Source organism: Lampris incognitus, chromosome 16 (genome assembly GCF_029633865.1).
Source record: "Lampris incognitus isolate fLamInc1 chromosome 16, fLamInc1.hap2, whole genome shotgun sequence".
Taxonomy (NCBI): domain Eukaryota; kingdom Metazoa; phylum Chordata; class Actinopteri; order Lampriformes; family Lampridae; genus Lampris; species Lampris incognitus.
In genome coordinates this window covers 21,073,498-21,098,475 of record NC_079226.1, presented here as the reverse complement: position 1 = coordinate 21,098,475, position 24,978 = coordinate 21,073,498, and the positions used below count along the sequence as shown (strand labels likewise).

Here is a 24,978-nt window from a genome sequence, read left to right as displayed (position 1 = left end):
AGCCTTCCCTGCGGAGCCCATGCTTTCTGCAGGGATTGTCCTGTTTTGGGCTCTTGTTGCCGTTGGCAGGGTGACAGTATTCGAGTGTGCAAACTTGTGCTATTGTCCGCGGGCCAGAGGGAGCCATGGAGACCCCATAATATGACACAGGAAAATGTTTGCTGATGGCAATTCTATGGGCTTTGTCCAACTCTTTCTCCTTCATGACGACTCGATTTAAGTCTCTAAATGTTTGACTACAAATGCAGGAGTGCTATCCAGCTCCTTCTCCTTTGTCCCGCGAGGTTTGAATGAGTAATTCAGCCTTTGTGCTGCTCGATTGAGGGGGCAAACAGAAAGACAAGATTCTTGAGCGTTCAAGTCCCCTTTCCATGGTTATGCACTCTTTAGATCCCCCTCCTTCACCAAATCCTACATCTGACATCACTCCTGAGGAGGGTGTTGGGGGGGCATGGTGAACTGTTAAGAAACTTAAATATAGCTCTTGTAGTGTTGATGCACAGCCTATATGGGGTTTTTTTTTTCTTTCTTTCTTTCTTTTTTGTTTGTTTGTTTCTTTGTTGTTGTTGTTTTTAACCAGGAAAGAGTCTTCTAGCACATTTTCATTTTGTAGCAGTGAAGATGAGCAGACATCAGCATGTAAGAGAAATGTTGCATCCTCTTAGCGGCTTTTTAGGCGGATCTCCATGACAACAATTTGCAATGGTGAAGAATTGGATACCGGGGCGCGCGGAGGCTGATTGGGGTGCATTGTGAGGGGCCTGGGGTCGCTGATTGGTTCAAGAAAAGCACCATAACTACAAGGAGTTTATATTCATTCAAGTTGTTGGAGTGCACAAAGTAGAGAGAGAATCTGTGAGACTGAGAGAGAGAGAGGTCTGGACTCGTTCAGAAGCGGTGAGTAGGCCATTTTCTCTGCAGAAAAACATGTGAGATGAGCTGCACCACCACCACCACCACCACCAAAACACCACCAGACTTCGGTCTCAGTTCCTCTAAGTTCCTCACTAATGTGAATGTGCTGTGCTGGTAACTGAATAACGCGTGTGAAAGCCCACGAAAAACTTCTGACGTGTTTTCTCATTTTCTCAAGGTCTTCGTGGGGGTGGATAAAAAAATTAACATGGATTAATTTTGACACCCCCCCCTCCCTCCCCCCCCCTCCATCGGTGAAGATGGCAGACAGCGAGGTGAAAACGTTGCTGAATTTTGTAAATCTGGCGTCCAGCGACATCAAGGCGGCTCTGGACAAGTCGGCGCCTTGCAGACGCTCAGTGGACCACAGGAAGTACCTGCAGAAGCAGCTCAAGCGTTTCTCCCAGAGATACTCGAGGGTCCCAAGGTGCCACGCACACAGCAGGTCCTCCGGGTACGGATGCGTGAAACCCAGCGGGGCTGCCAACGACACCAGGATCAGCGAAGGAGCCGACCAGGACGCCAACAACGACGTGGAGAACGTCAGGGTCGGCGGGGACGGCGTCGACGGCAACCGAGGGCAGGTACCCATGAGGAAACGCCAGTTGCCCGCCTCGTTTTGGGAGGAACCTAAATTAACCCCGGACAGGAGGGACCGTCCGCTCTTGGGCTCGATTAAGAACCCGGGGGCGATGAGCGAGGCCGGCGACGGCGAAAAGAGGAAAAGGGTTCGTGGCAACGACGACAATGACGCCGCCGCCAGAGCCGCCAGAGCCGCGGTCCCCGCCTCCGGTCGCCACGGCTCCCCGGGGGGAGACGCGCTGAAATCGGACACGTGCGCCTCCTCCCATCACCTGGGTCTCTGCGGCTGCTGCGTCTTTCAGTGCCACGGCCGCCAGGTGTTTCACAGCCACCACGTCGTCCTGCCCCACTCGCCCGCCGCGGCTCTGTGGGGCAAAGCGGCCGGGACTGACACCGAGGTGTCTGAACATCCGTACGGACCCAAAATTCACACGCACGTCGTGGTCAAGCCCATACCGACGAAGCCCACCGCTCCGTCATCTATTTTCAGTGTCTTCGGGTTCATTTGATGACTCCGGCACCGAGGAGCGCGTGCGCCATCCATCGTAGCAAATACTAGGCTGAAATGACGGCGTTCTTCTCAGCGAACTCATCATCCTTCCGCAGTTTAGGAGATATGTTCTAATAAAGCACTTATTAGCTCGTGCACCTACATTGTTGTTGTTTAAATCTGTATGGGGGGAGGGGTGCACACTTGTAGGTATATTATGGACCCTATTTTTTCCCCTTCAGTCACAGAAATGAGTCGGGATATTCTGTTTCTTTAGTTTACTCGTTCAGTTGTGGAAGTAGACAATCGGACACAGCTACTCTTCAACCAATGGCTGATGGACGTATGTGAGCGATAAGGGTTTATTGTCAAATAAAGTGTTTCAGTTTCTGTTTGCCTCGCGTTTCCACTTTTAATTTGAGCGGTTCAGACGAGACGACAGATCAAACGCACTGCTGGGTCACATAGACTCAAGCCCTTGATGTATTACACATATTACATTGACATGGTGTAATTAAAACACGTTTCAAAACATAGAGTACAATATCAAAGCCAGTAGACAACAATAACAACAACAGATTCAGCAATGCCTCTGATATTTTGCATGCAACAGTTGCAGTCATTGTCCAATGTTGTGTTGGCTTGTGATCAGGTGGTGTGACTCAGGTAAATTATCAGTCTGTCTGGCAGAGGTAGACTCCTGAGGGAACCCAACCTGCGCCTCCCCATCTGGGCACGGATCCTCAATCTGCACAAGTGCAGCAGTGGACGAGGGGACGCTATAGACATAAGAGGAGTTATCGGTTGCTTTTATGGGTTTTTATTTCAAAGAGGGCGACACAGCGAGACTGTGTGTGCAATGCATATGTATGTGTGCATACATATGGATGTGTGTGCATGCATATATGGATGTGTGTGCATGCATATATGGATGTGTGCATGTGTATGTGTGTATGTATGTATGTGTGTTGCATGTGTGTGTTCTAAAGAGATGCTAAAGTTAGAAGAAAGGTGCTAAGTGAGGGGTTTACTTTTTGCCATGTACTCACATGACTTTCTCTTGATGGCAAGCCAGTCTTCTCGGCTGCCCAGCAGTTCATTGAGCCTGGCGCACAGCGGAACATGCCCAACATAGTCCAGCAGCAGGTCTACAATCGGTCCTGCCCAGTTACATACCACCGAGGTTGAAAGCCACTCACAGAACTGTGAATTAAAAGAACAGAGCGGCTTCAACAAGTCTCCCTAGCTTTAAAAAAATGTTTTAACGCTAAATGTAACACTTACTCATTGATGACTTATTATTCTTTATTCATATTTATTTATCCGTAACATTTTTTCTTACCTATTCCTCTTACCTGTGTCACTTTTGCCAATGGCTCTGTGCAGGTTAAAGGGGGTATGCCATCGTTATCCAGAACTGTATATCCATTGCCACTACTGCTACTTAAATGGGATGGTCCGGAGGCAGGGTGCGGGGCAGTGCCATACATACAGGTAAAGCAGGCCAGGGCATTGCACCCATTATCCAGAAGACACTTAAGTAGAGGTAGATTATTTGTGCAAAGGGCAACAGCACCAGGGAAGCTGGTGGGATAAACTGGGATGATGCTGTTGACATCTACCCCATTCTCTAGCAGTAGGGAGACAGTGCTGAGACAGCCCCGCCTTAGAGCCATAAATAAAGGGTTGACTGGGTCCAGTGTCAGACTAGCACCGGCGTCCAGTAGCAGTTTTGCTGTCTTGGTGCTGTCATTGGCAATTGCACAGTAAAGGGCTGTGGTACGTCGATCAGCATACTGGATGGAGTGACTGTGGGCCAGTGTGGCATTGACGTCTGCACCTGTCTTGAGCAGCACAGCTGCCACAGCGTGTCTGTTGTGCTCTGCTGCCAGGTGGAGGGGGCTTATCCAACTGTGGCGAAGCCTGGCTCGACTTGTCACCGGGACAAGAAGGGATACAATTCTGGACACAGCAGAGGGAGATGTGTGATGAGAGATATATCATTATTACTGTGTGCTATGGCATGGTAGTTTTGCCACAATTCTCTGAACTGTGTTAGTGTGTGATAACTTCTGAAATGTTTATCTACCAAGGCCTGAATTCAAAAACCACAACCAACCGGAGATCTTGTATTGTAACTTACTCGTGGTGTCCACACTGGGAAGCAATATGCAGTGGAAGCAATCCAGAGCTGTTGGGCTTGTTGGCATCTGCGTTTTTAGCGAGCAGCGTGGATACTATCTCCTTGTGGCCACATTTACAAGCCTCATACAGTGCTGTGACACCATCACATGTCTGCATGTTCACATCAGCGCCTGGGGGAGAAGGGCTCTTGCTTTTATATCTTCATAATGACAACTATAGGGAGGGGGTCAGCAACATAACAAGGGTGACAATGTATGAAGAGCCAGCAACTCCTATACCTTTCTCAATAAGGTAACGCAGCACCTTCAGCCATCCTCGCTGAGCTGCTACGGTGAGTGGTGTGATGCTGCAGGTACTGGGTGGATTTACGACAGCCCCGGCTCGCAGAAGTACGTCACAGATTTCTGTGTTGTTCCTGGATACTGCCACGTGGAGGGCCGTCCAACCCTGGCAGCACCGCTGATTCACAGTGGCACCAAAGGAGAGAATGACTCTCACCATGTCCATCTTCTCCTGCTCACAAGCTGTGACAGTGATACACACCAAAATCAATGCAGTAGCTTGTCTGAAGTCTCATGCGCAAGAAAATAGATCACACGTATGTACATATAGCTTTACCTTTGTATAAAGGGGTTTCTTTATTTTTGTTGCTTATGTCGGGGTCTGCGCCTGCCTCCAGAAGACATCGGACACAGGACAGGTGTCCACAGGACACAGCGAGAAGTAAGGCTGTCTGCTCCTGCAGGGTGCGTTTGTCCACTAAACTTGGATGGGCTGGCACAAGGACATACACAAAGCTGTTCAGTGGTTGGTATATGCAGTACTCTGGCCATTGTTTTCAACGGTGCAGCAGTCACACATATGTGGAAATATTTGTGTTTCATCGTCACATGATCAAGAAACACTGCATAGACAAGGCTTTCCATCTGAGAGACCCTCAGATGCAATGCTTTCAGTGTTTGTACCCTTCAGCAGTGTCTTCATGCACCCAGCGTCTCCACAATAGGCAGCCTCATGCAAAGGTATCCACCCATCTTTGTTTTCCTTCATTAGGCTGTGTGGACTGGACTCTGCCAGCTCATTCACAGCCTCCACATCTCCGCTCCTGACGGCAAAGACTACCGGATCAACATCCCTTGGAGAAAAATAAAAATAATAATAAAAGATAAATTCTCAGATATATTTTTTGGTTGCGTCAGACATATAACCTGTGGGGGGGGGGGTCGTAGAACATGAAGAACATTATCTGCTCTATATGTGATGGTATGATTTTGGCAGGTAATCGCGATGGGAGGCTATTTCTAAGCATCGGCTACAAATCCCCGTGTCAAATGACGAAAAGACTCACTCCGCAGGATCTGACGTTAGGTCGCTCCGCCCGGCGGCACGTCGTCCTCTATCGGCCGGCGACTTGGACAAGGCGCCGTTGCGGAACTGAGACAGGTATTCGGAATAGCTGAACTTCGTCATTATAACGGTGGTATTCAATAATAACAGGCTACATGGCGGCGGTGGAGTGGAAACGGGCGGGGGGGAAGGACACGGGTTGGGGGGGGGGGCTCAGCTGTGCTGCTGCAGGATTATTTTGGGACTCATAATGTCACGCATGGGCGCGGGGGGGGGGGTATCCATATATGTCAAACCACTCCAGCATCTAGAGATAAGGAAAATATAGCACCGGCGATAAAGGAATCTGGTTTCCTTTATTTAGGTTTTTAACACGTTCAGTGACGAAAAACAGACTGTTCATATATATATAACACGGATACAGGAAAAAAGATTTTAATGGTATAAAGGTAAAATTTTTCCTGTATCCGTGTTGATATTCCGTTCCTCATTAGTCGAGCCCTCAACACCATTGAAGGTTTCGGAAAAAAACGCTATATATATATATACATACAAACACACACACACACACACACACACACACACACACACACACACACACACACACACACACACACACACACACACACACACACACACACACACACATATATATATACACTACCGTTCAAAAGTTTGGGATCACATTGAAATGTCCATATTTTTGAAGGAAAAGCACTGTACTGTTCAATGAAGATAACTTTAAACTAGTCTTAACTTTAAAGAAATACACTCTATACATTGCTAATGTGGTAAATGACTATTCTAGCTGCAAATGTCTGGTTTTTGGTGCAATATCTACATAGGTGTATAGAGGCCCATTTCAAGCAACTATCACTCCAGTGTTCTAATGGTACAATGTGTTTGCTCATTGGCTCAGAAGGCTAATTGATGATTAGAAAACCCTTGTGCAATCATGTTCACACATCTGAAAACAGTTTAGCTCGTTACAGAAGCTACAAAACTGACCTTCCTTTGAGCAGATTGAGTTTCTGGAGCATCACATTTGTGGGGTCAATTAAACGCTCAAAATGGCCAGAAAAAGAGAACTTTCATCTGAAACTCGACAGTCTATTCTTGTTCTTAGAAATGAAGGCTATTCCATGCGAGAAATTGCTAAGAAATTGAAGATTTCCTACACCGGTGTGTACTACTCCCTTCAGAGGACAGCACAAACAGGCTCTAATCAGAGTAGAAAAAGAAGTGGGAGGCCGCGTTGCACAACTGAGCAAGAAGATAAGTACATTAGAGTCTCTAGTTTGAGAAACAGACACCTCACAGGTCCCCAACTGGCATCTTCATTAAATAGTACCCACAAAACACCAGTGTCAACATCTACAGTGAAGAGGCGGCTGCGGGATTCTGGGCTTCAGGGCAGAGTGGCAAAGAAAAAGCCATATCTGAGACTGACCAATAAAAGAAAAAGATTAAGATGGGCAAAAGAACACAGACATTGGACAGAGGAAGACTGGAAAAAAGTGTTGTGGACGGATGAATCCAAGTTTGAGGTGTTTGGATCACAAAGAAGAACGTTTGTGAGACGCAGAACAAATGAAAAGATGCTGGAAGAATGCCTGACGCCATCTGTTAAGCATGGTGGAGGTAATGTGATGGTCTGGGGTTGCTTTGTTGCTGGTAAGGTGGGAGATTTGTACAGGGTAAAAGGGATTCTGAATAAGGGAGGCTATCACTCCATTTTGCAACGCCATGCCATACCCAGTGGACAGCGCTTGATTGGAGCCAATTTCATCCTACAACAGGACAATGACCCTAAACACACCTCCAAATTGTGCAAGAACTATTTAGAGCAGAAGCAGGCAGCTGGTATTCTATCGGTAATGGAGTGGCCAGCGCAGTCACCAGATCTGAACCCCATTGAGCTGTTGTGGGAGCAGCTTGACCGTATGGTACGCAAGAAGTGCCCATCCAACCAATCCAACTTGTGGGAGCTGCTTCTGGAAGCGTGGGGTGCAATTTCTCCAGATTACCTCAACAAATTAACAGCTAGAATGCCAAAGGTCTGCAATGCTGTAATTGCTGCAAATGGAGGATTCTTTGACGAAAGCAAAGTTTGATGTAAAAAAAATCTTATTTCAAATACAAATCATTATTTCTAACCTTGTCAATGTCTTGACTCTATTTTCTATTCATTTCACAACATATGGTGGTGAATAAGTGGGACTTTTCATGGAAAACACAAAATTGTTTGGGTGATCCCAAACTTTTGAACGGTAGTGTATATATATATATATATATATATTATACATTTACTTCTAGTTTTTCCCCTTATCCCACCCAATTAACCCAAAGGCATGTGGCCGGAACTCTTGTCGAATAACTCCCCTGGCTCACGTTTCCACAGGAAGGAGATAGTCGTAACACCAGCTTCCTTCAAACTCGTGTCGGGGGCTCTCGCTATTTTACACGCTGAAGCCTCGCACGGATTGCATTACCTTCAGGCCGCGAAGGAGACGTAGGGAGAATGCTTTCGGTTGCTTGGCTGCAGGCGCCCGGATGGGCCAGAGGGGTCGCTGGAGAACGACGAGTCCCCGAACACTACACCGATCTACACCCACTATCCCTCGGGTAAGGGTGGCCTAACCCTGTGGACGCTCTGGCCGTGACCGGTTACGGCGAGTCTGGGATACGAACCTCCCAGCCACATGACGAGCGGATTGCAAGAATAAACCGCCGTTCTTGCAATCCGCTTATCATGTCATATTGTAGCAAATTCGGGGGCAGTCCGGGAACCGTCGCCACAGCCGGGACGCGAACCCGTGTCTCCCACTCCGCAAGCGACAACGTTACCCAGTCGACTAAAGGGTCCGACCCTCGTAGTCCGACCCTGGGCGCGGGGGGGGGGGGGGGGTATCCGCTCGACTGGTTACCGGGACCCTTTAGTCGACTGGTTAACGTTGTCGCTTGCGGAGTGGGAGACACGGGTTCGTGTCCCGGCTGTAGTGGTACTCGGGCTGCCCCCCTGAATTTGCTACATTGGTGTCAGCAGTGGGATGGTGAGACCATGAGGTCATCGGAAGCGCGTGCGCCCAGAGGCGTGAGGGAGCTGATATGCTATCAGCGCGAGAACGCGCTTCCCGAATGAGGGAGGTAGTGTAACGTGCATGGATAAGTAGACACGTTGGTCCTTGACTAACGGGTCGGACCCTTTAGTCGACTGGTTAACGTTGTCGCTTGCGGTGTTGGAAATACGGGTTCGCGTCCCGCCTGTGGCGGTTCCCGGACTGCCCCCCGAATTCGCTACTATATTCGGGGTGCAACAGCAGGAACCGCCACAGCCGGGACGCGAACCCGTATCTCCCGCATCGCTAACCACTCGATTTAAGAGTCCGACCCGTTAGCCAAGGGCTAACGTGTCTACTTATACATGCACATTACCCTACCCCCCTCCTTCGGGAAGCACGTCCGCGCGCATCCCACTTCTGACACCAATGTAACGTGTTCGCGTCCCAGCTGTGGCGATTCCTGCAGTTGCCCCCCGAATGTAGCGAAACTGCCATAGCTGGGACGCGAACCCGTATCTCCGGCACTGCAGGCGACATCGCTAACCGCTTGACTAAAGGGTCGGACTCGATAGCCAAGTAATGTGCACGAATAAATAGACTCGCTAGCCCTTGGCTAACGGGTCGGACCCTTTAGTCGACTGGTTAGCGTTGTTGCCTGTGGTGCGGGAGATCCAGGTTTGCGTCCTGGTTGTGGCGGTTCCCGGACTGCCCCCCGAATTCGCTACATGATTGGCGTCAGAGGTGGGATGGTGAGACCGTGAGGCCATCGGAAGCGCGTGCGCCCAGAGGCATGAGGGAGCTGATATGCTGAAGCGGGACATCCCCGCAAGTCTGCAGACTGTAGAGTATGTTTTCACCCGCCACAGCGCCCACCGTGGACCCCTGCAGCCTCCCTACGACTGGCCGTTCTGTGTCCTGGAGACCGGAAACAAGCATTTTGTTGTGGAAGTCGGCAACAAGCCAGAGCGCATTTCTGTAGATCGCCTCAAACTGGCTCACCTGGACTTGGACCGACCTGTTGGACTTGCTCAGCCCCCACGGCGGGGGGGCCCTCCTACCATGTCCCCACCCATCAACAAGGCCCCTAAGGTTCCTTCACCACCCGCACTACCCCCACGCCGCTGCAGGGTCCTTAAGGCCCCTCCTGTAGGGCAGGCAACCCGGCCTTTGCAACTGTTCGGCGATGCCGTTGCGGCTGGGCCATCCTCCCCCCTCCACACTGACTATGGGCACAATTCACCATAATTGGTAGACACGGGCCCTTTAAGGGGGGGGACTAGGTAGGTTGGAGAAGCGCTATGTTGCTGAAATGGTGATGTGGCGCGGAAGAATAAATCACACATGCGTTCGTGTAGTCAATAAGAGAAATTGTTTGCCTCACTTTCATGCTCACAGTATTCTCTAGTGAGCCAGTTCAGTTTTTACATTTCACACACTGCAGCATGTGCGCATGCGAGAGCGTATATGGTCGTGGGTTTCAGGGGGGGGGGGGCAGTATTGTAGCAGCTAAAAGTATCTTTCCTCAAAAGCATATTACGATCTAATAATTTAGGTAAGGCCTTTTGGCTGAAATCCACTGCAATGATAAAGCACACTCAGCCACCACACATGTTGCTGATTTCTGTATGTTGTCACATTCAGTCAGCTATTTTTGGAAAATAACGCATTTTCGTTGAAAAAAAGCGTATCGGTTATGCTATGCATACTAGATACAAAAACCACTTCATGGAAAAGAAAGGTTTTGGACTTTTAGTGCACTCAAGGGTTAACAGTGATCATGATGTTGTCTCACCTGAGTAAGGTTATAGATGTGTTGGTTGTAGGAGGAAGTGTCCGGGAGGAGTCAAGTAGCCTATGTTTGTCCCCAGCATTCATTCTCTGCTGGTGAGGCACTCTGGATCCATTGGCTGGGAACGTCACAGAAGTAGTTACCATGTCAGATCCAAGCACTGCGGCACCCAAATGCATCTCGCCGTTGTCTGAAAAGCCTTTCTGATGAGGTTGCTGGTGCTTGAGTTGACAAACAAGGACCGGGACCAGAATGAAGATGTTGCAATAACAGTCTCAAACATCAGTAATGACAAAACATAGTTTCAAAAGTCCCAAAATGAAACATATTGTAATAAACACACATATGCAGTAGTCTCGGGACCAGGCTGTTTTGGAAGAGCAGAAAGCTGCACTGCCAGACAATGGGGACTAGCAGCTCCTCCAGCAAGGACGGATGCCTTTTAAGGGCACGTTTTACTTTGTTTGGTTCCAGCTGATTCCGCAGCCCTGAAAGGTATGCTCAAGTCTTATCGGTGCAGTCTTGGGCAGCGTTACCCTGAAAAACTGAGTAGGAAGTAGGATTGAATTACACTTTCAATTTGGATCGTCGACCTATGACATATTAAATCACATAAGAAAACATTTAGGCCCTTTGAATGAAGATGAAAGTACACAGATACAAGATATAGCAGACTGTGGTACACATTTTGATGACCAAAGTATGTGAACAGTCTCTGAGAAGACTACATAGTATCAAGCATAAAAACTGGTCAATTTGTGGGGACTTTACAAGTCTACATATACTCACGAGTCACCTTTGTCTCCTTGTGCTGGTGTTTCTCATCCGCAACAACTATATGTGGGATCTTGTTGTACAGCTTCAGGAGATGCACTGCAGGAAATTAAATGACATGGACTGTTTATAAACTTGCCTGAGCATGGGCAATGTTGCTTGTATTGCAGGCAAAAGTTCAAAGTTTAGACATATTCATAAAAACAATATCCCTCTGAACCTGAATTGCCGTATAGGCGTTTGGTTTTTGGCAGACAAAAACAAGTCCTTCAGCCTATCTCTTTACAACTGGATGAACTAGACCACATGCTTGGATACCGCTGGCATGCAAATGTCTGAGCCTTATCACAGGACAGTAATAAAGACACTACTCTCTAATTTGAGACTGTATATTGACCCATATATAGACCGATTCATATATGTTGATCCATGCAGGTGAATTCAGAGCTCCAACCTAAGAAAAATTCACTACTTTTTATGTTAGATACTAGGTATTAGTTTGAATTTGATGTTTAATTTGTGAAAACCGTAGATAGGCTGTAAAAAGAAATACCAAACAATTTAATATTCCATTAAACTTTAGTTGCAGATGATGCCATCATAGTAACCCTGATCACTGTCAGGGGAGAGAGAAAACAAAGGATGGTGCACATGGTAATCACACAATTAATGCCTTTTACCAAATGCATAACTGAACATTGGCACAGACACGTTGTAAAATAATAGTAAGTACATTCTGGAGAGAATTTCTATATTTCAGCATTTCAGTAGAAATATATTTCTGGAGGGGCGGTACGGTGGCGCCGTCCAGTGGTTAGCGCGGTCGCCTCACAGCAAGAAGGTCCTGGTTTCGAGTCTCGGGGTAGTTCAACCTTGGGGGTCGTCCCGGTTCGTCCTCTGTGTGGAGTTTGCATGTTCTCCCCGTGTCTGCGTGGGTTTCCTCCGGGTGCTCCGGTTTCCTCCCACAGTCCAGACATGTAGGTCAGGTGAATCGGCCATACTAAATTGTCCCGAGGTATGAATGTGTGTGTGTGTGTGTGTGTGTGTGTGTGTGTGTGTGTGTGTGTGTGTGTGTGTGTGTGTGTGTGTGTGTGTGTGTGTGTGTGTGTGTGTGATGGCCTGGCAGCCTGCCCAGGGTGTCTCCGCCTGCCGCCCAATGACTGCTGGGATAGGCTCCAGCATCCCCGCGACCCTGACAGCAGGGTAAACGGTTCGGGTAATGGATGGATATATTTCTAGAGTTTCCATGTATTTCTAGATTTGTTATCCATAATATTTTGCTCAAAATTGTACCTTTATACATTCTTCTTCAACGTTAACTTGTTTATTTTATTTTTTATTTTTTACAGATTTTGTTTTCCTTCTCTTATGCAAGCATCTCATTGCACTGTCTGCACCGTATGCAACTGTTAAATAATCTGAACAGATTAAAGCCACTAGCAACGTAACACAAGAAGGATTTGGGATTCATGAAGGCTGGTGGGCTTTAAAGTGGCGCTGCCCATCTCATCTCTACGCCTCTTAACCCGTCAATGAAATAGACCGTCTCCCTGACAGTTGCCGTGACAACGGAGAACATTCCCGCTGGTTCCGCATTGTGGTTCCCTGGCAACGGGAACACAAACGCGGGAAAACCTCCCGGAAGAGCCCCGTTCAGTCCTAAACTGACCGAAAACAATCACAGGAGCGCCTATCCTCCACCGGGACCTAAACTTGGTCGTTACAAGTTGGCGAATTAGAATCATGGCGAATAATTCCCCTAATTTCTTAGACGAAGCGGACCCTCGGTTGAAGCTGAAAGTGGGATGTGGAACGCGAAACATTTTCGTGACTCAGTTGGGAGAGAGCAGGTAGGCCTAGCTATGATCACAGGCCAGTTGACTGACTGCATGATGAAGTATGGGCCCTCGTACGTAGCCCTAGGCAAATTCCTAGAGTTATGTCTGTTTTCTCAATGTCCTGTTTAAATAAATGTTTTTAAAGCAGTTTACTAACGATTTAGCAATTTTCTAAATCCCCATCCTACAGGGAAGAGAAAAATGTCAATCACATACCTGTTGTAACAGAGGTAAGAGAAAACATTTTAAAACCCCAGAACAAAATTCAAAGCTGTTTACTTGCATCTCCAAAAAAATGATATTATGTTTACAACATGTTGTGACCTTTAGTGATGGTTCACTTTGTTTTGGGAGGCGTAACAAGTTTATACCCCACAGTGTAATAAGCCCAGTTATCTTATGTTGTAGACAGCCAGCAGGATCCTAGAGACAGGAGTGAACACTTTGCAGCAGACCCTTGTCCTGAAGAGGCAGGTTGAGTTGGACGACATCCACATGCAACTACTGATGAAACAGGAGGAGTTTAAAGGCCACATGAATGCTTTAGCCCAGAGAAGGGCTGAACTGGAACTAAAACAACAAGAGGTGAACTTGTACATCACCCTCAATGTGTATTTGAAATACACACTGGGGTCCTTGGATAAGTTTTGAAACAGAGAGCTAAAATGAAGTATTTAGGGGTTGTACTCCATTTGATCAGTATCATCATCGATGTATGATGATGATGATGATGTGTGTGTGTGTGTGTGTGAATTAATTGTAAAGTGCTTTGAGTGGCTGTTGCAGCTAGAAAAGCGCTATATAAAATGCAACTTGATTGATTGATTGATATTGCTAGAGGTGCAGATACTCGTGGATTCCTGGTTACTGTTTCCTAGAAATTTGCAGACACTTATTCTTTCTACTTAACGACTCGTGTTATGTTTTTATGTGAACATCGTACCGAGTCAAACCCCCTGTATGAGCGAACTTCCTTGATGAAACATAAAACTTAACTTGTAACAAGCAAAACTTTAAATTAAGGCTAGCATTCCTGTATATTGGTGACTTTACTTGGTATGTGGAAAGACATTGCCCTAATTCAGACGGTTTTGGGATTTGTATTTTCATTCAGACCAAAAATAAAGTAAAGAAGTTTGAAAAGTTTATGGAAGATAATGAGCTTAAGCGACATAGAGCTCTGAAGAAGTGCCAGGTTGCAAGGGAGCAGAACCTTCTGAAGAAGAGGGAGATAGAGGACCTGACAGAGCAGTTGGAGAAACTTCAACTCAGGTGAGAACTTTGAACCTTGACTCCAGATAAGGAAAATGCCAAGTTGGTATCTTTTCAACATTGTTTTACTGCATCTCATCCCACAGACAACAAAGTTTAAAGAAGAGAGTGTCAAAATACAAAATCTTTGAGTACTACTTGATGAACATACTGGATTATCTACCTGAGAGTAAGTTGATCACTAAATTTTGATTCCTTTCTTCAAACTCAATGTGAGCCTGTCAGTTGAGCCTGTTTGTCCCTAATCACTTTATTATACACTGGAAGACAGTGAACGGTATTGGGCTGTGTAATCCCATCCAGATTACCTTGAGTATGGGTCAGATTCTTTGGTTATGCCCATCATTCGGCGCCATGAGACGCTTTCCATCACCCACCAGGATCTGATGCTGCGCATAGGGCAGCTGGTGGAGGAGTTGGAGCGGGGCCAGCGGCAGCTGGAGATTCTGAAGCAGGAGCACACCACCAACAAGCTGGTCAGACATCCCTAAGAGCACACATTCCTAAAAGTTTCTCCTATAGATAGTGGATAATTCTTGATAGAAGATGAACAGCCTGTTAGAGATTCTCTATCTGTCTTCGGCAGACGACCAACAAGGAACTGTCTGAACTTCAGAGTCAATGGGACAGACTCAAAGAGCAGAACAATCAGACAGAGGTGAACCTGCTGATGGATCAAGGCCAGTCCAGAGACAAGGTGCAGTTTATACTAAGGAATTAACATGGAAAATGTTGCTTAAATGATGATTTGACCCATAGACAGTGAAATTCTCATTACTTCCTTGCAGGTTGAGGAATTTGCAAGCTTATTTATTGCCATGAGGAACCTTGGAGAGCAGTGCTATTTACATACCTATGGACCTCTGAATGACATGGACATGTTAACAATGATGGACATGGTAAAGGTAATGTCATGGTGTAGCTGTTAATCAGTGATCACAAACATTTCCCTGATTAATTCAACTCGGGATTATTCCAATTTGCATTTTTCAGGAGTATATTCTGGAGAAGACAGACACAGGAAAGAAAGCCACAAGGTTGATGGAGTGTGGGTCTGCAATGACAGCTGGCACAGATTTAGCAGACAAAAGTGTGAGGGTATCAGTGAAAACCATCAATAGTAAAACCCAATTAAAAAGTTCAAGTAAAGTCAGTGGGAAGAGTGGTATATCAAGTTGACATGAATATTTCAAAGCTTCCAATTTTGTTGCTTTTACTGATATGAATGAAAACCTTAAGGTAGTAGGGCTGCTGCAATATTTCAATATTATATATGCTATCTATCTAGCTTTATATAATGTATATGTATGGATGTATGAATGTACATAATAACAATAATGACTGTAACCTCTGACTGCAACCTTTGTAACCTTTTAAAAAATGGAATAAAATAGTAACTGTTGGCAATTATTTGTCGTCTTTGGTCATTCCAAAATATAACTCAGAATAGGAGCTATTCATATCAGGTAGTATCCAACGCCTCAATAGGACATTATAAAAATGTGGTTACTGTCTCTTTAAAACGAACACGTGGTTCCAAATATCCGGTAACCATAACATGGAAACTAATGTAGAATATTTGGATGCACAGCTGCTCAGCAGGCTTTTCTTAGCAACTAAACAACTGCATTTGTTACAATATTAAGTCACTTTAGCCTAAATAACATCTTATACTACTAAATCATCAGTTAACTAATGCAACACTGCAGCCTCCAAACATGGTATGTCCTGTCATTTGTTCTTCGTGACGTATAGGCTATGTTGTTTTTTAAAATAAGATCAGAGTAGACACTTCTGTTAATGAGAGGTGATCAGCCCTCCAGGTTAAGGTTTTTAATTTAAAACCATCATGAGAGAAACACAGGTGTTAAAACAGATGTTTATATAACTATTCCAGGTATGCTAGTGACCATTGATATGACTGCGTCAGTCTATCATCGTTATTATGGTTCAAACTGCCGTGTAGTCTCTCGTCATTTGGAGTAACCGTTGGCTCTTATATTAGCTAAGAAATTAAATAAAACGAGTGACTTCTGGTTTCTGGTATGTGGTTTTTTTTTTTACTCTTCCGGGAGCACCCGAAAGTAGAAGTAGTAGAGACTCTCCTCGCAAACTCTACAGTAAACTTTCGTTTTTTTCTCGGCAGACGGAGCCACCAAGGCTTGTGTCACCCAAAGAGGACATTTCTTCGCTGTTCCCTGATCAAACGCCGGCTGCCAAACACAAAGTAGGCTTTTAGCGACGATGGGCGGTGTTGCCGTGTAAATGGCCGCTGCTGTTCTTTACACCCAGCAATCTGCATGCATAACCGTAAGCCTGTTGTTGTTCGTAGGATCTGAGTGGTCAGTTTTCCTCGGTGAGAAAAATTAGTGGAGATGGAAACTGCTTCTACAGAGCGCTGTGCCTTGCCCACGTGGAATCTATCCTGGTAAATACCAGGGCTTTGCACAGGTTCGTCAACGAGATCATTTTTCGCACTTTTTTGCTTATCGAATGAGTCTTAATGTTGTGCAACGGAAAGATTTTGTCTTTCTGATTTCCATATCAGGTTCAAGGAGAGAATAATGGAGACCGAGAGAGAATTATCCTCCGCAGGATTTGATGAGAGCTCTTTCAAAGACCACTTGAATACAGTGAATATTCAGAGGCTTTTTAACACACACACACGCACACACACACGCACGCACACTATCTCATTGCTCAGACTACTCAAATATACATTTCCTTTTGTGGAGGGGAGGGGATTTGGATTAAAACGAGTAACAACACACCGATGAAAATGAACTACTCAGATAGGAACAGCAATTATTAGGCCAACATTTTGAAAAAGAAAGCATTCTTCAGAATGTATTATCAGGCTAAAGGCAACATGTGAAGAAAAATGCAAAGGTGAACCTCCACTGTGGAGCTCAACCAGTGAATGTTCCTGGGAGACAAGAGAAACAGAGGAAAAATGTTAACCTTTATTGCCTCCATCAATCAAATTTATCCTTCAACATGGAAATATCGAGCCATGTAAGTGTTGCCTGTATAAGATACACACAGATTTTTATATATAATGATTAGCCAAAACATTAAATCCAATGAAAGGTAAGTGAATAACATTATCTCGTTACAATGGCACTTGTGAAGGGGTGGGATATATTAGGCAGCAAGTGAACAGTCAGTTCTTGTAAGTTGATGTGTTGGAAGCAGGAAAAATGGGCAAGCGTAAGGATCTGAGCAACTTTGACAAGGGTCAAATTGTGATGGCTAAACGACTGGGTCAGAGCATCTCCAATCCGGCAGGTCTTGTGGGGTGTTCCCGGTATGGAGTTGTCAGTACCTATCAAAAATGGTCCAACGAAGCACAACCGGTGAACCGGCAACAGGGTCATGGGTGCCCAAGGCTCACTAATGCACATGGGGAGCGAAGGTTAGCTCGTTTGGTCTGATCCCACAGAAGCACTACTGTAGCTCAAATTGCGGTAAAAGTTAAGGCTGGCTTGATAGACATGTGTCAGAACACACAGTGCATTGCAGCTTGCTGCGTAGCCCCAGACAGGTCGGAGTACCCAGGATGACCCATGTCCACCGTTGATAGTGCCTACAAATGGGCACGTGAACGTCAGAACTGGACCTTGGTGCAGTGGAAGATGGCTTTCAACTGATGAATCACGTTTTCTTTTACATCATGCGGACAGCCATGTGCGTGGTTCACCTGGAGAAGAGATGGCACCAGGATGCACTATGGGAAGAAGGCAAGCTGATAGAGGCAGTGTGATGCTCTGGCCAATGTTCTGCTGGGAAACCTTGGGTCCTGGCATTCATGTGGATGCTACTTTGATACGTGGCACTTGCCTAAACATTGTTGCAGACCAGGTACACCCCTTCATGGCAATGGTATTTCCTGATGGCAGTGGCCTCGTTCAGCAGGATAATGAGTTGTTGTGCGTGTGTATGAATTTGATGAAGATCAAAGGATACTAGATAGACTTTGGCATCCTGTACATCATATTCTTCATAAATTTCACAAGTCCATTATAATTCTGTTTATCCTCTTTCAATGTTGTATACTGTAAATTGTGTAAACACATCCATTGCATTGTCCATCTTGGGAGAGAGATCCCTCTGTTGCTCTCCCTGAGGCTTCTTCCTATTTTTTCTCCCTGTTAAAGGGTTTTTTTTAGGGAGTTGTTCCTTATCCAATGAGAGGGTCTAAGTCTAAGGACAGGATGTTGTGTTGCTGTTAAGCCCACTGAGGCAAATTTGTAATTTGTGATATTGGGCTATACAAATAAAACTGACTTGACTTAATGCACACTGCAAAATTTGTTCAGGAATGGTTTGAGGAGCATGACAAAGAGTTCAGGGTGTTGCCTTGGCCTCCAAATTCTCAAGATCTCAATCCGATTGAGCATCTGTGGGATGTGCTGGAAAAACAAGTCCAATCCATGAAGGCCCTACCTCGCAACTTAGGATCTACTCTTAATGTCTTGGTGCCAGATACCAGAGGACACCTTCAGAGGTCTTGTGGAGTCCATGCCTCGAGGGGTCAGAGCTGTTTTGGTAGCATAGGGGGGGATCTACAATATTTGGCAGGTGGTTTTAATGTTTTGGCTGATGTGAAAATATGAAAATATTTGGTTGATAGGAAAATGTCTATGATGCAAGAAAAAGTCCACTAAAACAGTACATTGCAATTTGTTAGCAGTTTTCATTTGAAGCTATGGCAAAACCAAAAGCTCATAAGTTCCTTGTGACCATATTATCCATAGTTTATTCAGTGTTTCAAATTAATGCACAGACAAAAAAATAATGCATAGAAATACACAGGCAAATTGCTGCTGTTTTGTTGTTTTGAAGTTGACCAATGTTGTGGAGCAGTGCCAGGCAGAGGATCAGGAAGAGATGCTGCTCAGGCTCTTCAATGATAAAACTATCTCTGATAGTGTGGTGCAATATTTTAGGCTGCTCACTTCAGCCTACCTGCAAAACCATGAGGACCAATTCTGCAACTTTGTGGAAGCACCCAATCTGAAGACCTACTGTAAACAAGTTAGTGTCGCTGCCCTCTAGTGACAATAACAAAGAACCTGAAATTTTTCATTTACAGGACTAAACCACAAATTGTATATACAAACGCTTTTTTTTCTTGACTGTGTAGCTAGCCAATCCCTATGTTGTCTTCCTTCAGGAAGTGGAGACCATGGGAATGGAGTGTGATCATGTGGACATCCTGGCTCTGTCGCAGGCTTTGGATATCGGCATCCACATAGTTTCTATGGAAGGTCAAGAACAGCAGCTGGTTCACTACATCATTCCAGAGGGTACTGAACCATCCCTACACCTTCTCTACCAAACATCCCACTATAACGTTCTCTACCCGCAACCAAACCACTGACCATTGTGGGACTGCCAGTGATCTACCAGGACACAACTCACCTCAGGATTAATGTAAATTAGTCAAATAAAACTCAAACTGGGCTTAGAGAAAGGTTTATAGAAAATTATTTTTCATGCCGTTTATACAAAATTGCTTTTCATGCCATTTAAAGTACAGTAATTTCACAACACATCAGTGAATATGATTATGCACACACAACATGGTAAGATGCTTCAAAGGATTCTTTTTGATAGTTTTTTATAAAATGTATAAAATGAACAATTACATAAACTGTCACTGATTGCCTTTTTTTAAATATATATCTACCTTCGTGTCATTGTTGCTGCTGTGCTTTCTTTTGTTTCTTCTTCTGTGTTGAGACACTGGTTAGGGCAGTTTCAAATCCTGCAAGGGGAATCTGGGGCAGGGAGAGCGTTCCCATTTGGGTGGGGTACTTTGTTTTTATCACATTCTTGAATACAGGCTGGGAGAGCAAATGCTTCAAATGCTTCTTCATCCCTTTCACCAATTTCTGCTGTTGTCTGTGGTCTTCCTCATTCTTTTGTTTACCTATTAACAGAGATAGTATAGCTGAGTACATCTCAAACATGCTGAAACAACATAAGACATGATCAAACTTAGGTCTTACCGAACAAAACATCATCATCCAGGTCCATTTCTAGGGCCTCCGCTGCTTGTTTGAACCAGGAGTCATGCTGTTGCTCCCTGCTATGGTGGAACTCAATCTTCTCTATCTTCCTGGCCAAGTTGACCCGCTCCTGTGAAGGTAAAAGTTTGATATTATGCTAAATAAAGAAAATGTGCTTCTGGACATAAATACAGGACCTAATGCCAATGAATCTTACCTTGATGGCCGCCATGCATTTGTTCTGTATGGGGAACATGGCGAGATCCTCATCTTTCCCAAGAGCTCTGTAAATTTTCTTGAAGTTCACCATGTCATCAGGGCCTATTAGGAGTAAACTGAGACCCTCCTTGGTGGCTCTCGCTGTTCGGCCACTACGATGGACGTACGTCTCAGATGTCCTGGGAACCTGGCATGCACAGGAACATATTCTTAGAAACACATCATAGTAAGGTGTTTGTTTGTATACCAAATACAGCCTTAGAGACAACTATTTCACATTTAGAATAGTGTGAATTTCACTTACTCCATTACCCAGAACGATGCAAAGACATTTAATTTTAAGTCAACTGACCATATAAAACTAAGGTATTTTTAGCACGAGGGGTTGGATCTACATAGAAATTTAAATGAAACACCTTTAATAAAGAAAAGGCTTTGATCAAGTGTTGTCGTGCCTCTAAAATTAAGATACAAGAATACCCCCCCCGACTACTAAAAATTGAAATATAATCAAACCATGAAAAAAAAAAAAATCACAGTTTATAGTATATAGAAGTGTCTCCAACTCCATGCCCCAGTTTTCTGAAGTGGGAGTGCTCGTTGGTCTTAGGATTCAGATCATGCCATGTTAGTGCATAGCAACTGACAATAACCTGAGAGGACATCTAGAAATCATGAAATATACAACGTGTTAAGAACCTGATACATATAAGCAATTTGAAAAAGACAATAAGTACCAACTAGAGGCAAGTGGGTTTCCTCTGGGTGCTTCGGTTTCCTCCCACAGTCCAAAGACATGTAGGTCAGGTGAATTGGTCATACTGAATTGCCTCTAGGTGTGTGTGTGTGTGTGTGTGTGTGTGTGTGGGCCCTGTGATAGCCTGGCGGCTTGTCCAGGGTGTCTCCCCGCCTGCTACCAATGACTGCTGGGATAGGCTCCAGCATCCCCGCGACCCTGACAGCAGGATAAGTTGTTTGGATAATGGATGGATGGATAGAGGCAAGTGTCAAAAAGCATACCTGGAGGCAAGTGTCAAAAAGCATACCTGGTAATGAATAACATGCTGAACATCAGGGATATCCAGTCCCCTTGCTGCCACATCAGTGGTCAGGAGAACACATCTGTGAATGGCATTATGAAATTCACGCATTAGAGTGATCATCAAAGAGCCAGATAATGCTAAGCAGAGAATATTAGGAGACTGTAATAACTGCATCTATAAAATTAATGTTCATGTGGTCATTCACAGAAGAGTGAAATTCAAGTGTCTGTGATAATTAAGGAGCTGGAAAATGATGAGTATGAGACTAAGTGACGGTATCAACAAGCAGTGTTGCTATCAGTGTTCATGTAGTCATTCACGGAAGCCTCGATGATGCAACTTCACTTGGAGAAAATACAACAAACCCGTTGAGGCCTGTCTAGTATGACCTAAGCTTAGACCAGCAGTTAGCAATTTTTAATTTCAAAATCCCTTAAAAAAGGCTAAAGTAGGCTAAACCAAAAACAACTTCTTTCAGACTGCAACTGCATCTTGTATCTTTGACTCACTTTTCCCTCTCAGCAAATCTCTCCAGGTTTTTGAGGCGCTGTTTCTGGTGCATGTTGGCATGAAGAGGCAGCGGAGTCCAGTCCAAGATGACCAGTAGAGCATTGAGCCTCTTGATACACTCAATGCTGTTGGCAAACACCATGGTTCGCCCGGGGTATTGGAGCAGGAAGTAATAGAGGAAGAAGTCCTTCTCCTCCTTTTCGCAATGTATCCGTGTCTCTGTAAGGGTCGCCACTGTAGCCTCCTTCCTAGTCAGATCAATGATTTTGGGCTTGGACTTAATCCCCACTTTCTCCATGAGCATTTCCAGCTTACTTCTTTGATCAAGATTCTTCTTTTTCTTCTGCAAGAGGCGCATGGGCAGGCTGTGGGCCATGGTCAGGGTGGCAGAAAACACAAATGTCTGCCTCTTGGGGTTGAAGTGAACAGTGTTAAGCATCTCTAGGAGACACTCCAGCTCTGCAAAGTGGCCCCTTTCTACCATGCGGTCTGCTTCGTCAATTACAAGGCACCTGTGCAACGATGATATTGAGTCAGAGCCAAGGCCAATAACAATGGATCTTAATAAAATGATATCTGGAGAGGGAGAGAAATGTTGATAGGAAATGTAACTTACCTGAGATATCTGAGGTTCAGAAGATGGGGATGCCTCTCCTTGATCAACTCCCACAGACGACCAGGAGTGGCTATGATAACTTCTGGCCTGCGCTTCAGCATTCTTGTTTGTTTCTGCAGTGCCATTCCACCCACAACTAGAGCCGTTTTTATATCTGCAAAACAGTAAAATGTAATTTAAGATAGATCAGTCTATTCCAAGAATCAAACCTCTACAATTTTTCAAGTGGTTTACTCAGCTATGGAAAACTGGTGTTGGACACGCTCTTTGAAGGCAACACCGTACTTCACTTTCAGAGAATTAAACACATTTGCTTTGGGGAGCTGTCCAACACAACCTCAGCCTCCTACTGGTGGCTGTAGTTGAATGTCATGCTCAAGAATACATTAACAGTCGCTGAGGAAGACAACCTCTTCGCTTTGAGAATGTCCATCCCTAGCCAAGCAGGCCCAGGGCTTCAACTACATAGCTGCAAGTCTACTTCTCTAACCTTTTTCTATTTCTGCCCCACCATCATGACAACTTAATCAATGACTCACCGGTGAATTTTGCCACAGCATCAATATGGTGCTTGACCTGAACAGCCAGCTCTCTGGTTGGGGTGAGAACCAGTCCAAGTAGAGGCTGATTTTGACTGTCAGTAGTTCTTTGTACTGCTTCCACAGAAGTGTTGAAGTCAAAGTCCACATTCTCAATTACTTTGACACAACCAATCCTTTCATGCTGATTTTCTTCTTCAATGACAATGTCTTCATCAACTATATCGTGTTCTGTGATGCCTTCACCCTCTCCCTCCGCAGGCACTTTGTGCTCTCCATCCTGTGCTGTCATTAAATCAGCATTTGATTCAGTGCATTGAACTTGTTCTCCATCATTATCCACTGCTGACTCGCTCGGATTTGGCAAATATAGGCTCTCCACCTTTGTGTGTGCCTTATCCTGGTCATCTGCATCATCCTGTCCTTCAGAACCCTTCTTCCACTCCAGGATGGAATGGATCATTGGAATACCAAAGGACAGCGTTTTTCCGCTTCCTGTAATGTATAGCATGCACATTAGCGACAGCAACTGAAATGCATGGTATTTTTAAATCAGAAATGTATACATTAGCTTGGGACAATGGGAGCTATAACCTTAATCTTACCTGTCTCAGCTGCCCCCACTATGTCCAAATGATCTCTGATAGCTGGGGGCAATACCAGAGCTTGTATAGGAGTGGGTGAACCAAACCCAAGGCTGCTCAGTGCCTCCAGCACTGAAGCCGGAACAAACAGGCCCTTCCATGCACTCACGTCAGTATTTTTGTCATCAGAGCCAGAAAGGGCAGCATTTGTCCAGTTCTTCGGCTTCTTTTTAGGGAGATTTGCTTTTTTGTCTTGACATGGTTGCTTTTCGGCTTGAACCTTCAGATTAATTTGAGACTCATCTTCTGGCTGTGCCCCAGGGCCCGTTTCAGCTGTTTGTCCCTTCTTATGCCTGTTTTTCCTCTTTTCCTCATTCTTGGTTACATTTGATTGTGACTCAGCGTCCATTTCAGAAGAAGGTGCCGTGTCTTTCAACTCAGGGATCACCTCCTTGCCTCGATAATCCTCTTCAACTACCTCCTCTCCCTTGTCTTCGCCATCAGTTGAACTGCTAACCTGTTTGGATATCTTCACTTCAGATTTCTTTTTCTTCTTTACTGGTTTATTCGATGTTTCGGGCGTGTTTTCGACCGCTCCGCATTGGTCAACAGGTTCATCTCCACCCTGCTCTTCACTAGTTTTTCTTTTCTTGGCTTTCTTCTTCTTCTTCTTTTCGAGTTCTTCTGCTGCTTTAACTGCAGTCTTGACAGGGTCTACCAAGCGATAATCTGTCAGCTCCTCAAAGCACACCAGACCCCCCATGTCCCCCACACCCTCCTCAGAGAACATACTGGGGTCCAGCGCCACAGCTTTCCAACTGCCTCTTACTTGTATCCCCCGTTTGACCGTCTTACGCAGCCGTGAGGCAGGTCGCTTGTTTTTACTATTTGTCTTTTTCATCTTCATTTTGCTATGAAGTGGAATCAATCAAATATTAAGTAACGCAAGGCTCAACGAATACATTTAATGTTACGCGAAGTCTAGATAACCGCTTTACGCTTGCACAAATAATTCTGTACAATACTAGCGCCTATAGGACGAATAACTCCCAGAATAGCCAAAACAAGATTAGCTTGAAAAAGCAAAAGAGTTATAAACTACTCGATATCCTTTCCGATCCGGTTTTCAAAAACTTGGTACACTAGATGGTACCCCCGCATGGCAGGAGGGCGCAGCCATTACAGTGTAGATCACGTGGTTTAAAAAACTTTATTAGACAACAGCGTGGACAACCACTG

General features: G+C 45.2%; 5 protein-coding genes across 5 annotated transcripts; 3 read left to right on the top strand and 2 right to left on the bottom strand.

Annotated features, from left to right (window-relative positions):
• Positions 1 to 934: 934 nt before the first annotated feature.
• LOC130126004 (protein FAM181A-like) lies at positions 935 to 2,006 on the top strand. Its single transcript, XM_056295379.1, has 2 exons — positions 935 to 1,029; positions 1,094 to 2,006. The coding sequence occupies exons 1-2, from the start codon at positions 935 to 937 to the stop codon at positions 2,004 to 2,006; spliced, it is 1,008 nt and encodes a 335-aa protein (XP_056151354.1).
• A 622-nt stretch (positions 2,007 to 2,628) lies between these two features.
• Positions 2,629 to 5,602, bottom strand: LOC130126673 (ankyrin repeat and SOCS box protein 2-like). Its single transcript, XM_056296284.1, has 8 exons — positions 5,481 to 5,602; positions 5,098 to 5,267; positions 4,751 to 4,906; positions 4,411 to 4,656; positions 4,131 to 4,302; positions 3,343 to 3,949; positions 3,037 to 3,190; positions 2,629 to 2,766 (listed from the first exon to the last, which is right to left on the bottom strand). Exons 1-8 carry the CDS (start codon positions 5,600 to 5,602, stop codon positions 2,636 to 2,638), a joined length of 1,758 nt encoding a protein of 585 aa, XP_056152259.1. The 3' UTR covers positions 2,629 to 2,635.
• A 7,245-nt stretch (positions 5,603 to 12,847) lies between these two features.
• On the top strand, positions 12,848 to 15,393 carry si:ch1073-416d2.4 (coiled-coil domain-containing protein 42 homolog). The gene is made up of 9 exons (XM_056295378.1): positions 12,848 to 12,954; positions 13,133 to 13,172; positions 13,351 to 13,527; positions 14,057 to 14,214; positions 14,301 to 14,383; positions 14,518 to 14,690; positions 14,801 to 14,911; positions 15,003 to 15,119; positions 15,208 to 15,393. Exons 1-9 carry the CDS (start codon positions 12,848 to 12,850, stop codon positions 15,391 to 15,393), a joined length of 1,152 nt encoding a protein of 383 aa, XP_056151353.1.
• A 380-nt stretch (positions 15,394 to 15,773) lies between these two features.
• On the top strand, positions 15,774 to 19,916 carry LOC130126227 (ubiquitin thioesterase OTUB2-like). Its single transcript, XM_056295641.1, has 6 exons — positions 15,774 to 15,935; positions 16,361 to 16,441; positions 16,547 to 16,665; positions 16,763 to 16,847; positions 19,060 to 19,251; positions 19,391 to 19,916. Exons 1-6 carry the CDS (start codon positions 15,933 to 15,935, stop codon positions 19,595 to 19,597), a joined length of 687 nt encoding a protein of 228 aa, XP_056151616.1. The 5' UTR covers positions 15,774 to 15,932; the 3' UTR covers positions 19,598 to 19,916.
• ddx24 (DEAD (Asp-Glu-Ala-Asp) box helicase 24) lies at positions 19,338 to 24,911 on the bottom strand. Its single transcript, XM_056295640.1, has 9 exons — positions 23,761 to 24,911; positions 23,156 to 23,650; positions 22,617 to 22,770; positions 22,000 to 22,512; positions 21,494 to 21,569; positions 20,446 to 20,634; positions 20,229 to 20,358; positions 19,907 to 20,149; positions 19,338 to 19,475 (listed from the first exon to the last, which is right to left on the bottom strand). The coding sequence occupies exons 1-8, from the start codon at positions 24,644 to 24,646 to the stop codon at positions 19,914 to 19,916; spliced, it is 2,679 nt and encodes an 892-aa protein (XP_056151615.1). The 5' UTR covers positions 24,647 to 24,911; the 3' UTR covers positions 19,338 to 19,475; positions 19,907 to 19,913.
• Between the last annotated feature and the right edge of the window lie 67 nt (positions 24,912 to 24,978).

Coding starts and splice junctions, on each gene's coding strand:
- LOC130126004 (XM_056295379.1), top strand. CDS start 935: ATGAGCTGCACCACCACCACCACCACCACCAAAACACCACCAGACTTC. Junction 1,030..1,093: donor AATGTGAATGTGCTGTGCTG/GTAACTGAATAA, acceptor CATTTTCTCAAG/GTCTTCGTGGGGGTGGATAA.
- LOC130126673 (XM_056296284.1), bottom strand. CDS start 5,602: ATGACGAAGTTCAGCTATTCCGAATACCTGTCTCAGTTCCGCAACGGC. Junction 4,907..5,097: donor CATGAAGACACTGCTGAAGG/GTACAAACACTG, acceptor TCCTTGTGCCAG/CCCATCCAAGTTTAGTGGAC. Junction 2,767..3,036: donor TGCCATCAAGAGAAAGTCAT/GTGAGTACATGG, acceptor TTATGTCTATAG/CGTCCCCTCGTCCACTGCTG.
- si:ch1073-416d2.4 (XM_056295378.1), top strand. CDS start 12,848: ATGGCGAATAATTCCCCTAATTTCTTAGACGAAGCGGACCCTCGGTTG. Junction 13,173..13,350: donor ACATACCTGTTGTAACAGAG/GTAAGAGAAAAC, acceptor CTTATGTTGTAG/ACAGCCAGCAGGATCCTAGA. Junction 14,691..14,800: donor AGCACACCACCAACAAGCTG/GTCAGACATCCC, acceptor TGTCTTCGGCAG/ACGACCAACAAGGAACTGTC.
- LOC130126227 (XM_056295641.1), top strand. Junction 16,666..16,762: donor AATACCAGGGCTTTGCACAG/GTTCGTCAACGA, acceptor TTTCCATATCAG/GTTCAAGGAGAGAATAATGG. Junction 19,252..19,390: donor TGAAGACCTACTGTAAACAA/GTTAGTGTCGCT, acceptor GTCTTCCTTCAG/GAAGTGGAGACCATGGGAAT.
- ddx24 (XM_056295640.1), bottom strand. CDS start 24,646: ATGAAGATGAAAAAGACAAATAGTAAAAACAAGCGACCTGCCTCACGG. Junction 22,771..23,155: donor TGCTGTGGCAAAATTCACCG/GTGAGTCATTGA, acceptor ACTGTTTTGCAG/ATATAAAAACGGCTCTAGTT. Junction 20,359..20,445: donor AATGCATGGCGGCCATCAAG/GTAAGATTCATT, acceptor TTACCTTCACAG/GAGCGGGTCAACTTGGCCAG.